At 36.9% G+C, this 16362-nt stretch overlaps 1 protein-coding gene across 8 annotated transcripts in view; it reads right to left on the reverse strand.

The window, feature by feature from the left end:
- TRIM37 (tripartite motif containing 37) overlaps positions 1–16362 on the reverse strand; it is a 155670-nt gene that overhangs the window by 121819 nt on the left and 17489 nt on the right. For 5 of the 8 annotated variants that reach the window (XM_079906086.1, XM_079906080.1, XM_079906079.1 and 2 more), the window contains exons 6-9: positions 16221–16343; positions 14416–14539; positions 13485–13552; positions 2481–2626 (exon numbers count right to left, since the gene is read on the reverse strand). In XM_079906086.1, the coding sequence (XP_079762212.1) occupies positions 2481–2626; positions 13485–13552; positions 14416–14539; positions 16221–16343 (461 nt within the window). The remainder of the gene's footprint in view (positions 1–2480; positions 2627–13484; positions 13553–14415; positions 14540–16220; positions 16344–16362) is intronic. The other 3 variants (XM_079906082.1, XM_079906083.1, XM_079906084.1) reach the window with 2 other exon arrangements.

A 16362-nucleotide genomic window follows, 5' to 3' on the forward strand; every position in this document is an offset into this window, starting at 1 on the left:
ATTTTAATATACAATTCTCTACCATTTCATGTGGAATATATATCCAGTAAGATTACTTCCTCTTCCATGGCTCCTATGCAGGACTTACAACAGTGCTGAGCACATAGATGACCTTTAATAAATAACATTCCTTTGTTTAATGACCTTTTATTCGCCATTGTGGCTCTATCACAAATCATCAACCGATGGAATATAAGGTACTCAGTTCCATGATCTCAAAGCTTAGAAACAATCACCGCTGCTTTGAACATCTAAACTTTGGTCTTTAACTTAATGTCCATAAATGCTAGCCTTTCTTTCTTCTTTTTACATATGTATGTATGTATGTTTTTTTGTTTTGTTTTTTTTTGCGGGCCTCTCACTGTTGTGGCCTCTCCCGTTGCGGAGCACAGGCTCCGGACGCGCAGGCTCAGCGGCCATGGCTCACGGGCCCAGCCGCTCCGCGGCACGTGGGATCCTCCCAGACCGGGGCACGAAATCGTGTCCCCTGCATCGGCAGGAGGACTCTCAACCACTGCGCCACCAGGGAAGCCCTGTATGTATGTTTTTATTTATTTAATAATAAATAAAAAAAGACTGCGTTGGGTCTTCCTTACTTCACGCAGGCTTTCTCTAGTTGCCACAAGCGGGGGCTACTCTTCATTGCGGTGCACGGGCTTCTCATTGCAGTGGCTTCTCCTGTTGTGGAGCGTGGGCTCTAGGTGCACGGGCTTCAGTAGTTGTGGCTCCCAAGCTCAGTAGTTGTGGCGCACAGGCTTAGTTGCTCCGCGGCACGTGGGATCTTCCCGGACCAGGGCTCGAACCCGTGTTCCCTGCACTGGCAGGCAGATTCTTAACCACTGCACCGTCAGGGAAGCCCCTAGCCTTTCTTATTTGGCCCTCTTTTCTTTGCTGATCAATGAATCAACAGATGGAACACCTGCTTCCTCTATACTGCAAATCATAAACTAAGTTTCTAATAAAAATTACAGTTAAGTTATAAGGCAAGTTTTCCAGTAAGACAGTAAGGTTTACTAGAGAGGGAGAGGGCCCTAAGGTGACCTTTTCCCAGGGAAATCTCCTTAAATATCAGAGTTTTATTTTTTACTTTTTGGTGGTTTTTTCTTTATTGATGTGCCTCCTGCCTCCCCCATCCCAACCCCAGTTTCAGTCCCTTCCATCTATACCCAAAAAAGAAGGTAGTGAAAGGAAGGTATTATTGGGGTTCTGAGTCCCTTGTGCAATTAGAAAGGAAAAAGAAATCAAAATAGGGACTTCCCTGGTGGCGCAGTGGTTAAGAATCGGCCTGCCAATGCAGGGGACATGATTCGAGCCCTGGTCTGGGAAGATCCTACATGCCGTGGAGCAACTAAGCCCGTGCGCCACAACTACTGAGCCTGTGTTCTACAGCCCATAAGCCACAACTACTGAGCCCACGTGCCATGACGACTGAAGCCCGCACACCTAGAGCCCAAGCTCCACAAGAGAAGCTACCACAATGAGAAGCCCACGCACTGCAACGAAGAGTAGTCCCTGCTCGCCGCAATTAGAGAAAGCCCGCACACAGCAACGAAGACCCAACACAGCCAAAAAAAATAATAATAAGTAAATAAATTAATTAAAAAAAAAGAAATCAAAATAATCACTGGATGTGACAGAAACTGACACTCAAGAAGTCAAGCAGAGGGACTTCCCTGGTGGTCCAATGGCTAAGACTCCTCACTCCCAATGCAGGGTGTCCAGGTTTGTTCCCTGGTCAGGGAACTAGACCCCCACATGCCGCAACTGAAGATCCCACATGCCACAACGAAGATCCCACATGCGGCAACTAAGACCTGGCGCAGTCAAATAAATAAATAAATTTTTTTTTTAAAAAAAGAAGTCAAGCAGAGTTGCTTGCCTGATAACCTGTTGCAAGTAGTATCAGTATAGGAGTTTACCTCTATCAATGGTACCCAAACTTTACTGCAGAGTTACTTGAGGTGCTCAAGATTCATTTTCTAGATACCATCTCCAAAGACTGTCAGGGAACAGCCCTGAGAATTTTCATTTTGGAACAACACTCCTGCTGGCTCTGATACAGGAGATCCATGTACCCTATTCTGAATTGTAAAACCCTTATCTCCATATATGGTATTTATATCAAAACTCGTTTCATTCCACTGATGACGGATAGAGTAATTCAGAAAAGGTATCTTCAAAACTGAAATGGCTGACCACACTATCAAAGAGGCAGCCTTGGAATATTAATGAATATCCCTAGTTGACTCAAATCTATTTAACAAGAGCAAATACCCAGCCCTTTTATTAATATTCAGTGCTTGAATAAGATATAAATATTTTATCTGGCTTGTTAATTCACAAAGAAATGAAGACTTACCTTATTGGTCAGGGAGAACTACCTGAGTTCTAGTTGTTAGCAATAGCTTTCTTTTGAAACAAGTATATGCATTTGCACATAAACTTCAAAAGAAAATAAAGTAAAAAAAAATGTGTCATACCTGGTAAAGTCTGGTGGAACAGGAGTGGTAACAAAGGACGCCATGGGCTTTCGATGAACTTGCTGAAACATCATGAGGATCTCTGAGCTCTTAGATATCAACTCACTCTTACTACAAGATCGCAACTGTTTGAGGAAAAGAACTGTCTGAATAAAAAAATTACTATGCATTGGCACCCCCAAAATCCTTAATAAAGAAGGAAAATGGAAATTATTCTGGTTATATACTGAAAAAACTGAGATAAAGAAAAATATTGGGTTGGCTAAAAGTTTTGTTCGGTTTTTTCTGTAAGCTGGCTGTAGTAGCACTTAGTTGTCTTTAACTTCATTCAAAAGTTTTGTTAGATTGTATGTGACAGCTGTCATATCAGGGTGCATTTAAAGAAAGACTTCTCAAAATTGGTGAATTTTTGTGTAGCCATTTTAACACTGAAGATGGAAGAAAAAAGCAACATTTTCGGCATATTATGCTTTATTATTTCAAGAAAGATAAAAACGCAACCAAAATGAAAAAAAAAGATTTGTGCAGCGAATGGAGAAGGTGTTGTGACTGATTGAACATGTCAAAAGTGTTTTGCAAAGTTTCGTGCTAGAGATTTCTAGCTGGACAATGCTCCACAGCCGGGTAGACAAGTTGAAGTTGAGAGTGGTCAAATTGAGACATTAATTGAGAACAATTGACGTTATACCACGCGGGAGATAGCCGACATACTCAAAATATCCAAATCAAGTGTTGAAAATCCTTTGCAACAGCTTGGTTATGTTCATTGCTTTGATGTTTGGGTTCCACATAAGTGAAAAAAACCTTCTTGACCATATTTCCGCATGCAATTCTCTTATACTTAAATGCAATGAAAATATTCCATTTTTAAAACAAGTTATGACAGGGCTTCCCTGGTGGCGCAGTGGTTGAGTCCGCCTGCCGATGCAGGGGACACGGGTTCGTGCCCCGGTCCGGGAAGATCCCACATGCCACGGAGCGGCTGGGCCCGTGAGCCATGGCCACTGAGCCTGCGCGTCCGGAGCCTGTGCTCCGCAACGGGAGAGGCCACAACAGTGAGAGGCCCGCGTACCGTACCACAAAAAAAAAAAAAAAAGTTATGACAGGCGATGAAAAGTGGATACTGAACAATAATGTGGAACAGAACAGATCATGGGGCGAGCAAAATGAACCACCACCAACCACACCAAAGGCCGGTCTTCATCCAAAGAAGGTGATGCTGTGTATATGGTGGGACTGGCAGGGAGTTCTCTATTATGAGCTCCTTCCGGAAAACCAAACAATTAATTCCAACAAGTACTGCTCCCAATCAGACCAACTGAAAGCAGCACTCAACAAAAAGCGTCAACAGAAAACGCATAATATTCCATCAGGACAACGCAAGTCTGCATGTTTCTTTGATGACCAGGCAAAAACTGTTACAGCTTGGCTGGGACGTTCTGATTCATCTGCTATATTCAACAGACACTGTACCTTCAGATTTCCATGTATTTAGGTCTTTACAAAATTCTTTTAATGGAAAAAATTTCCATTCCCTGGAAAACTGCAAAAGGCACCTGGAACAGTTCTTTGCTCAAAAAGATAAAAAGTTTTCAGAAGACAGAATTATGAAGTTGTCTGAAATATGGCAGAAGGTAGTGGAACAAAAGGGTGAATACGTTGTTCAATAAAGTTCTAGGTGAAAATGAAAAATATGTCTTTTATTTTTACTTAAAAACCGAAGGCACTTTTTGGCCAACACAATAGCTTCTTTCAAAGTGGGTTTGAAAGTTAAGAATCTAGGTTTATTAATTTCCATTATAACAGTAAAGTTATTGAGTAAATGTATTTGATTTTAATGTATTTTTCTCTCATTGTATATTAGCATAAATCCAATTCTAAGCAACTACAAATGTATTTTAGACTGGTACAGTGAAGCCATTATGTATATAAATGAACAAACCCCTAAAAGTCAACGACCTTCAAACAAGGATTTCTCAAATTGCACTCCAGGGAACAGAGAAATGTTACGACCTAACACACAGAAGAAAGTCTTAACCTCTATCAATCTAGGAAACATTAAGTTATACCAAAGGTAAAAAGTGAGAAATCCAACTTTAGCAAAATAAGCATGGTAGTTAAAAGACTACTGATTTTGTACTCAAGACAACCAGTTTGAAGTCCTAGTCCTGCCACACACCAATTATGTGGCTCAGAGTCTGTTAATGTGTAAAACTGGAATAATATCTACCGCTGCTTGCTGTGCTGGTTTGTTAGATCAAGCATGAAGCTGTATGTGAGACAGCTTTGTAAACTGCTATGGGCTGAATCGTGTCCCCATCCCAAACTCATTTGTTCCAGTCCCAACCACCAGTACCTCATAGTGTAACTATATTTGGAGATAAGCCCTTCAGAGGACAAAACGAGAAGGCAGCCATCTGCAAGCCAGAGAGAGAGGTCTCAGGGAAAACCAAACTGCCAATACCTTGATCTTGGACTACCAGCCTCCAGAACACTGAGAAAATAAATTTCTGTTGTTTAAGCCTCTTAGTCTGTGGTGTTTTGTTACGGAAGCCCTAACAAACTAATACACTATCAAGTGCCATACAAATGATATTCAAAAATCCACGACAACTGGGTTTATGTCTTTTAAAAGATAGTTGCTTACAGCTCACCAAGAATAACGATATAACATAACTGGTATCATATGATAAATACCAAAATTTATAGCTTTCATTCAAATATTTATTGAATGCATACTATGTGTATCCCTCCTTGACCTTATTTCCTCCAAAGGTAGACTTTTAAATAGATACCTTTAATAAAGTTAAGGTAGTTCCTTTTACTCTTAGTTTGCTGAATAATTTGGCCATGAATGAGGATCGAATATAATTGAATGTTATTTTAAAAATTAATATTATTCTATTCATTTCTACTTATATGTTCATGTGGTTTTGCCCTTTAAACTCTTGAGTTACAATCAAGAGATTTTTCTGATAATGAAACATTCCTTTCATTCCTTTCATTAACCCTACCAAGTCTTGCTTTCTTGTTTTGTTTTAGTAAGTATCCTACTAATTTTGATTTGTCAGTATTTTAACATTATGGTATTTATGTTTATAATAGAGTTGGGCTTTAATTTTGTTTTCTTACAGTGTTCTTAATGCTGACTCGTTATTAACATTACATCAATCTCAAAGACTGAGATGTTAGCTTTGGTACATTTTGTATTCTTTTAGGAAAAAAAAGTGCTTATGATAGATAACAGATATTTAAAGATCTGGTAAAAATTTTCCATTAGTCTGGATCTGATGTTTTTTGATGTCTTTTGACTATATACTTCCAATATAATTTACGTAATGTTTCTTACTTTAAATTATATTCTTTCTTAGGTCATTTTTGGTAATTACAATTTCCTGGAAAACTATCTTCTTCATGTAGATTCTACCTGAATAAAGTTGCTCATTTTTGTAAAGCACATAGAAGAGTGCCTGGTATATAGTAAATGCTATATCCATAATTACTTTGTAAAATATTTTTATTATTTAAATTTCTACTATATTTGTAGTCACGTCCCATTTTTCTTCCCAATATACTGTTGGACATTTTCTTCATTTTTCCTAATCAACCTTGTTAGAGTATCTTCCATTAAATTAATTTATTCAAAGATCCAGTACTGGGTATGTTGATCCTCTCAACTATTTCACGGCACTCTCTTGTTATTTCATCACTGCCTCTGTGATTTCCTTCCATTTTATGCTTCTATACCATTGTTCTTTTTTCTGTCTTTTTTCACTTATTCATAATTTCTTAAACTTCGTTTTAGACTAAAAGTTTCCTTCTAAATATCCTGTAGCTACATCTATTTTAATAATTTATCATTCCAATGGCAATGTCCTCCTTCACTTAAGAACTATGGAGATATTTAACATATATTTAAATGCGTACTTACATACATATATGTAAATTTTTAAACTGTGTTTTTGATATCTATCTTAATTATACTGTGGTCACAGAACATGTTGTTTATATAAATTTATTAATTTCTTCAGAATTCTATATACCTTAGTATGTGACAAAATGTTGAAACTGTTCCATGTGGACTTAAAAAGAATATATATTCTTCAGTTTGGGATTCAGAATTCCACATATACCTTTTAAATAAAGCTCTCAATTTTCTTTTTCAAAGATCTTCTATTCTTACAATCTTTTGTTAGTTGGAACTATTAGTTTATCAGATTTAAATAAAATAAAATAATTTATTTTTAATCACTCACTACAGATAGTAATTTTATGAAAATCTTATAATTCTGTCAGCATCTGCATTATATATAATGAATTTATGTTTTGGGAACACAAAATCATAACTGTCCTATCTTCCTAAGGTAGATTGTTTCCTTTTTATCACTCGTAATATTTTCACTTTAAATTTCTCATCATTCTCTATATCTGTCTTAAGAAGTTCACCATGGGATTTTTAAAACTTCGACTTAATCCATTTACATTTATTTTTATTACTGATGTAAGTGTCATCCACTAATGACAATACACAAAATCCAAAAAAATACTCAACCTAAAAATAACCAAAAAAAAAAAAAAGGAACAAAGAGCAGGTGGAACAAACAGCAAGATATTAGACTCAAACTTCACCCTATAAGTGAGCACACTAAACATCCCAGTTAAAAGTCAAAGACTGTCAGACTGAATTAAAAAAACTAGAGCCAATTGTATGCTGCCTACAAGACACACACACTTTAAATATTTAGGAAAAAATACATTAAAAATAAAATGACAGAGTAAGATATGACATAGTAATACTAGTTAAAAGAAAGCTAAAATGGCTTTTTGACATCAAATAAACTAGATTTCAAAGCAAACAGGTCTTTCACACTGATAACGGAAACAATTCATCAAGAGAATATAACAGTCCTTGGACTTCCCTGGTAGCACAGTGGTTAAGAATCCGCTTGCGGGCTTCCCTGGTGGCGCAGTGGTTGAGAGTCCGCCTGCCAATGCAGGGGACACGGGTTCGTGCCCCGGTCCGGGAAGATCCCACATGCCGCAGAGCAGCTGGGCCCGTGAGCCATGGCCGCTGAGCCTGCACATCCGGATCCTGTGCTCCGTAACGGGAGAGGCCACAACAGTGGGAGGCCCGCGTACCGGGGGAAAAAAAAAAAAAGAATCTGCTTGCCAATGCAGGGGACATGGGTTTCAGCCCTGGTCAGGGAAGATCCCACATACTGTGGAGCAACACATACTGTGGAGCCCGTGTGCCACAACTACTGAACCCTCGTGCCACAACTACTGAAGCCCGCACGCCTAGAGCCCATGCTCCACAACAAGAGACGCCAACGCAATGAGAAGCACGCCCACCGCAACGAAGAGTAGCCCCCACGCGCCACAAGAAGAGAAAGCCCACGCGCAACAACGATCCAATGCAGCCAAAAATAAGTAAAATAAATAAATTTTAAAAAAGAAAGTTAAAAAAAAAGAATATAACAGTCCTAGATGTTTATGCCCCTACTAGTATGGCTTCAAAATTTATGAAATTGGGGACTTCCCGGGTGGTTCAGTGGTTAAGACTCCACACTCCCAATGCAGGGGGCCTGGATTTGATGCCTGGTCAGGGAACTAGATCCCGCATGCTGCAACTAAAAGATCCCATGTGCCACAACTAAGACCTGGCTCAGCCAAATAAATAAATAAATATTTTTTAAAAAACAAAAACCAAACAAACAAAACCCAAAATATATGAAGCAAAAACCGAAAGAATTGCAAGAAACAGACAAATCCATAATTATTGCTAAAAATTTCAATACCCCTCTCTCAATAATTGATAAAACAAGGAGACAGAAAATTCGCAAGGATATAGTAGACTTGAATATCATCATCAACCAACTTGACCTGACATTATAGACTATCAGAAAAATCCCCAAATATTTGGAAACTACTTGAGTCAAAGAAGTCACAGGGGATATAAGAATGTATTTCAAACAGAAAGGTCTCAAATCAATAACCCCAGCTTCCACCCTAAGATTTTAGGAAAAAAAGAGCAAATGAAACTCAAGCTAAGCAAAAGAAAGAAAATAGTTAAATCAAAATAAAACTCAATAAAAAAGAAAGAAAAACAACAGAAAAAAACCAAAACGAAAACCAAAACCTAGTTGAGAAGATCAACAAAAATCAATATCCTCTAGCCAGACTGAGCAGGGAAAAAAGATAGAAGATACAAATTACCAATGTCAAGAGAGAAGTGACATTTCATTCTACAAATGTTAAAAGGATAATAAGGGAATATTATTAATTTTATGCCAATAAATTTAGCAAATTCAAATAAAATGGAATAATTACTTGAAAGACACAAACTACCAAAGCTCACTCAAGAAGAAGTAGGCAGGGACGTCCCGGGTGGCACAGTGGTTAAGAATCTGCCTGCCAATGCAGAGGACACGGGTTCGAGCCCTGGTCCAGGAAGATCCCACATGCTGCGGAGCAACTAAGCTCCTGTGCCACAACTACTGAGCCTGGACTCTACAGCCCGAGAGCCACAACTACTGAAGCTCGTGTGCCTAGAGCCCATGCTCCGCAACAAGAGAAGCCACCGCAATGAGAAGCCCTCCACCACAACAAAGAGTAGCCCCTGCTCGCCACAACTAGAGAAAGCCCGCACGCAGCAACGAAGACCCAATGCAGCCAAAAATAAATGAATGAATGAATGAATGAAAAAAAGAAGTAGTAGGCAATATGAACTGCCCTATATCTAAATTTTTTTTTTTTTTTGGTTGCACTGCGCAGCATGTAAGATCTCAGTTCCCTGATCAGGGAATGAACCTGTGCCCTCTGCAGAGGAAGCACAGAGTCTTAACCACTGGACTAACAGGGAAGTCCCAAGAACTGCCCTGTATCTATTAAAGAAACTGAAAACTTTTTGTTTTCCTTCTTTCTTTCCACAAAGAAAACAAGGCCCAAATGGCTTCATTGGTGTATTCTATCAAACAACTAAGGAAGAAACATTATCAGTTCTATACAACTTCTTCCAAAATACTGAAGAGGGCATAATTTAAAGCTCATTCTTTAAGGCCAGCATTACTTTGATAACAAAGCCAGACAACAATTCTTTAAGAAAAGAAAACTACAGTCTAATATCCTTCATGCACAGAAGTGCAAAAATCTTAAACAAAATTTTAGTTAATCAAATCCAGTAATATATTAAAACGACAATACATCAATCAACTTAGGGTTTTTAACCCAGGATAAAAGTTGGTTTGATATTTTTCTTAAATGTTCATCTATTTTAAGAACTAAAAAGAAAAACCATATGATCATCTCAATATATACAGAAAAAGAATTTGACAAAATCCAATATTCAATCCTAATGAAAACTCTCATCAAACGGAATAGAAATGAATTCCTAAACCTGATGAAGGACATCTACAATAAACCCACAGCTAACATCATACTTGAATCAACATTATACGAGAAGTTCTGGGCAGTAACACCTAAAAAGAAATAAAAGGCAGCCAGATCAGAAAAAAATCTGTCTTGGACTTCCATGGTGGTCCACTGGCTAAGACTCTGCGCTCCAAATGCAGGCGGCCCGGGTTCAATCCCTGGGCAGGGAACTAAATCCCATATGCCGCAACTAAGAGTTCACATGCTGCAACTGAAGATCCCATGTGCCGCAACTAAGACCTAGCAGCCAAGTAAATAAATAAATAGAAACACAGAAAGACAGGAAAGGAAGGGGGAAGGGGGGAAAGGGAGAGGTAGGGAAGGAGGGAGGGAGGAAGGAATGAAGGAAGGAAGGAAGGAAGGAAGGAAGGAAACCTGTCTTTATTCAGAGATTACATGACTATCTGCAGGCAATCCAATGAATCTACAAGATAGCCACTAGAACTAATAAATGAATTTAGCAAAATCACAGGATACAAGATCAATATATAAAAATCAATTGTATAGATACAAGTCAGAAATTGGAATTTTTAAAAAACATCCTTTATCATATCAAAAATTCTGAAATACTGAATAAATCTGACGAAAGATGTGAAAAACTTGTACCTTGAAAGCTACAAAACACTGCTGAAATAAAGTCTTCATGAAATGAAGACTCAGTATTGCTAAAATATCACATCTCCCTAAATTGATCTATAGATACAATGTAATTCTGATCAAAACCCCAAAACTTTTTTTGGCAGAAATTAATAAGCTGATTCTAAAGTTCAGATAAAGATGCAAAGGATCTGGAATAACAAAAAACAACTCTAAAAAAAAAAGGAAGAGCAAAGTTGGAGAGCTAACACTGCCTTTTATTATAAAGCAACAATGATCAAAACAGTGCAGTAGTGACATAAAATAAATCAATAGACAATGTGTATATGGACTAAGTTTTGAAAAAGATGCAAAGGCAATTCAGTGAAGAAAGGCTAGTCTTCAACAAATAGTGCTGGAAAAACTGGATAGCCATATATAAAAAACAGAAACAAAAAGACTACCTTGGATCCATACTTCACATACAAATATGGACCAGGGACTTCCCTGGTGGTCCAGTGGTTAAGACTCCACGCTCCCAATGCAGGGAGCCTGGGTTCGATCCCTGGTCAGGGAACTAGATCCTTCATGCCACAACTAAAATATCCTGAATACTGCAACTAAGACCTGGTGCAGCTAAATAAATAAAATTTTTAAAAAAAAGGATCAAAATGGATATGCCTAAATATAAAACCTAACACTACAAAACTTCTAGAAGAAAACACAGGAGAAAATCTTTGTCACCTTGGGTTAGGTAAAGATTTCTTAGCTATGACAGCAAAAGAACAAATCGGTAACTTACACTTCATCAAAATTTTAAAACTTCCCTTTAAAAGACACTTTCAAGAGAATGAAAAGACAAGCCATAGACTTGAAGAAAATCTTTGCAAAGTACATATCTAATAAAGGACTTCTATCCAGTTTTTTTATAAAGAACTCTCAAAACTCAGTAAAAAAACAAACAAGTCAATAAAATGATGGGCAAAAGATCTGAACTTCAAACAACAAAGAAGATCTGAACAGACACCTCAACAAAGAAGCTATATGGATGGCAAATAAGTTCAAGAAAGGATGCTTAGCATCATTAGGTATAAGGCAAATGCAAATTAAAACCATAATGAAATATTATTACACTCCTATGAGAACAGCTAAAATTAAAGATTGACTATATCATGTGTTAGCAAGGATGTGGAGGAACTGGCACTCTCAAAGACTACTGATGGAAATATAAATGGTACAATCTCTTTGGGAAAACAGACAGCATTTATTAAAAACCTAATCATGTATCTACCACTCTATCTTAGGAGGACCCAGGAGAAAAGGAAATATATGTCCATCTATAGATTTGTAAATGAATGTTCACTGCCACTTTATTTGTAAAACCCAAAACCAGAAAGCAAACCAAATGACCATAAACAGTTGAATGGAAAAACAAATTGTGGTATATACATACAATGGAATACTACTCAGCAATTAAAAAGGAAACAACTATTGATATATGAATGAACTGCAAAATAATTCTGCTAAGTAAAGGAAGTCAGACATAAAACAAGTATATAATGTGTATGATTCTAATTACATAAAATGCTAGAAAAGGCAAAATTATCTATAATGACAGAAAGGAGATAGGGGGTTGCCTGGAGAGGGAAGTGTTGGGAGAAGCAGGAGAATTTATACAGAGGCACAAAAAATTCTGGAGGAAAAAAGTTACTATTTTGACTATGGTGATAGTTTCGCAGGTGTATACATTTGTCAAACCTTATCAAATTATATACTTTAAATACATGCAGCTTATTTTTTGTCAATTATCCTTCAATAAAGCTGTTAAAAGAAAAAAAAAGTGCACAGATCCCCAGATCCCACCCCTACTCCACTTATATAGCTGGTTTAAATTTGTCCTATCACTCCAGCAGAAGGCTGCTAGTTTATTCTCTGGAAGGGATAAAATAAAATCTCTGGACTAGGAGAACAACATGCACAATTAAGAATGGGAATACTGGGGAATTCCCTGGCAGTCCAGTGGTTAGGACTCCGAGCTTTCACCACCGAGGGCTCTGGTTGGGGAAATGAGATTCCGCAAGCCGTGCAGCACAGTCAAAAAAAATACTGAAGAGAAAAACAATATATAAATACTTATGTACTGAACTCTACCAGCCAAATGTAAAGATTGAATAAAAATATTTTCAGACATGCAGTCTCAAAAAATTTATTCTGATTACCCTTTCATGAAAGCCACAGAGGAAACGTGATACCAAAACAAACGTGTAAATCAAGAGCATGGAAGCCATGAAAATCAGGAATCAGGATTCTTGGGTTGAATCCCAAGAAAGAAATGAAGGGGATCCCCAGGATGATAATTAAGAGAACAACTGCATGAGACAGTTGTGTATCAGGCATAGAGAGGAATTCGAGAATTCCAAAAACCAAATTCAAGACAGATAAAATTATCAAATATTTATGTGACACTATACATTTTATTTATTCATTCACTATGTACTTTATCCCCACCTACCCCGAATCTAAATTATAAACTCTCTGAGGATTATTTTGCCATTGTGTCCACTGTTGTGTTCCAAAGCACCTAAAGCAATGCCTGCTATCTATTTGGTATGTAATAAAAATTTCCTTAATAAATAAAAATGCTAATTTTACCCTAAGAATCATTATGTGTAAGTAATTGGCAATAATATTCTATCTCGAAGTCACCACTTAAGTCACAATGTCAGAAGATTTTAATGTTTTAAAGATTCCTATTGGCTATTATTCCCAGTAAAAATAATTCTGTTTTTTTCAAAAACAAAATTAGTATTATTTTATCTAGTTCCCATACATGATGGAGAAACCTTGAATCAGCTGATTCCTATTTCATAAAAATCCCTACTATAGCACACAGATCCCCAGATCTTTTGATCTTACATAATCTGTCAAAAAACTTTTAAAGTACATGAACAGAAAAAGGATAAAGACTTTATCTCATTTCATTTAATATTTCATCACCTGGTGCTCTACTTCCTGAAGTAAGGATTCCAACAGTTCTGTTTCTTGTGTCAGAGATGTCTTCTGACCTATTTAAAAAACAGGAGAAGACCAACACTCAGGCTTTTTATGGTTCAAGAATAAAGTTAAATTTCATTGAACATGTTCAATAACAAGGAATCAATCTCAAGTAAGCAAAACTTCTTCATTACAGCTACCCTAAAAATTTTTTCCAGAGTTTTAATTATAGTAGCTTTGACAAGAGGATTTCAGAACCAACCCTAACTACAGTTACAAAGGACAATGCAGGGTCTATTAAATACTTCTAAGAAATATACAGTGACAGTATACTTTGTAATGAAATTAACATTATTGCTTCTTCTAAAGGAATATAAAGCTATAGAAAACTAACATTTTTAATCAATCAACTATTCTAAAATAATTCCTCCCCCCAAATTTAAATGCAGCCTAAAAAGATGAATGTAGTTAAGTGGGCCATTTGTTTATATTAAATGTCAGCAAGAGGTATGTGCTTTGAACATAATAGGAACCTGTAAAAAAGAATGTCCAGAGAGGAAAACAGTCTCAAAGAAGCTGGAAACACAGAAGGATAAAGGAATTATTGTTACAGAAATTATTATTATAGAGAAGCAAGAAAGAAACTGCTTTACATGACACAAAAACAAAACAAAACAAAAAAAAGATAGGCACGCTTGCCAAATCAGACCACCTACTTTGTAAATCACAAAGTCTGAAGAGCTGGAAGCATATCCCATGAAGTTAGCAGAAGTTGTATCAATTTGGTGTAATGTTAATTGATACAGAGGAACAATTAACAGGTAGAACTTCTATTTTTTAAAGCAATCTTTTCCTAGCCTATAATAACTCACCAACCACTGAACCTCAAGGAGGTTCAAAGCACCATGTACACAAGCAGCATAGAAAAACTCACCCATCAGTGTTATAAGCTTATTCTTCAGCTGTGTGTCTAACCGTGCAATCATCATCTCCACCGCATTTCTAATTTCCCGAACACGCTCATCTTTTGCACTTCTGACAGCTTCGACATTTCTTTCCTAGAAGATAAGCAGGTAAAAAAATTTTAGGACTCCTCTGGTGGCGCAGTGATTATGAATCCACCTGCCAATGCAGGGGACACGGGTTCGATCCCTAATCCGGGAAGATCCCACATGCCACGGAGCAACTAAGCCCGTGCGCCACAACTACTGAGCCTGTGCTCTAGAGCCCGCGAGCCACAACTACTAAGCCTTCGTGCCACAACTAGTGAAGCTCGTGCACCTAGAGCCCATGCTCCACAACAAGAGAAGCCACTGCAATGAGAAGCCCGTACACCGCAACGAAGAGCAGCCGCTCGCCACAACTCGAGACGGCCCGTGCACAGCAACAAAGACCCAACGCAGCCAAAAATAAATAAATAAATTTATAAAAAAATTTTAATTGAAGAAATTTTTTAAATAGAAGTAAACAGACATTAATGCAATCACTGCAATTATTCTTAAAGTCAGCTGAATTCCTGAAACTCAGAAAAAAATTCTTAAACAATTAAAGCATAACAAAGTACACAATATTTTAACAGTTAAACAGAAAGATATGTAATTACAAAAAAAAAACTGCTTTGGGTAACACATACAAAACACATACTCAAAGCCCCAATCATATAGGAAACCACTGTTCAAAACCAAAAAATTATACTAAAGCCAGTTCACATCACACAAAACTCTAAAACAAATGAAAAATTTGAAAAACCACATCTACTCCAATTTACAAAGTTTTAAATTTTTTTCAGAACGAAACAAACAAAGAAAAAAATAGGGTTTTTAAAGATTGCAGAGCACATAGTTTTTTTAATAGCATACTACCAAAAATAAAAAGCAATCTTTCCTATACTTAGTATTATTATAAGCACAGCAGTGAAAATCTCAAACTAGAACAACCTCCCTAATGCCCAAATTAAAATGCTGTCAAGAGAAAATAATAGAAAAAAAGGTAACTAAACGAAGGCCAAATAGAAGCCATCCAACTTGTTTATATTCCAAAATGACTTTGTGTAGCATACATGTAACTCAAAAACATTATTTTCTGTATAAAGAATGTTATAAATGATGATCTCGATCTTGATTCCTACATGAGTACAATAAAGACAACATCTTGAGTTAGGAATGGTCTGCAAACCTCAGGAATAACTGTCATTCTGGTAACTTTAAACAAAATATATTCCAAAAGTATATTTAGTACTTAAATGTTTGATGCTTATTACATTTTCCCATAGAAATATTACAAATGGTAAATAGCTCACCAGAGCTCTTTGACCCATTCAGTATCTAAAGAGTAGTGTTAAATATTACTCTTTGAATTCTTCAGTTTTAATTCAGGACATCAGAAATAGTTCATTCCCTGGTAGCAGAAACTCTCCCAAAGAATGAATGACTTAATGACTGTAAAAGTCAATACTGATTCTGTTTAGGAGTCAATTACTGACTATGTAACAAACAGGTTTATTTAATTCATTCACTGATTCGCTATTTCTGCATAAGAGGAGGCAATTCTCTGGCTCCAACTTCAGAACAGGCAAGGGGTTTGGATGCAAATTCCTCAGCTAGTTTGAAGTTGGTGAGAACTATAAGTATATCTTATCAAAATTTCAAATCTTGAGTTCAACATCTGATTGGTTTATATTATGAAAAATATATATTATAGACTATAAAAGGGATAATGATCTTTCAGTAGTAGTCTTACCACTTCTTGAACTAAGCTGATCAGTTCCATGAGACGCCGACGAAGTTTGGCTACCTCTTCATTCACTTTAGTAACATGCTGCTCATAAATTTCCGCCAAAGGTTTAAAGGTATGTCCACCATGCTATTTAAAGTAATGAGTA

This window comes from Stenella coeruleoalba (genome assembly GCF_951394435.1).
Source record: "Stenella coeruleoalba genome assembly, chromosome: 19".
Classification (NCBI taxonomy): Eukaryota; Metazoa; Chordata; class Mammalia; order Artiodactyla; family Delphinidae; genus Stenella; species Stenella coeruleoalba.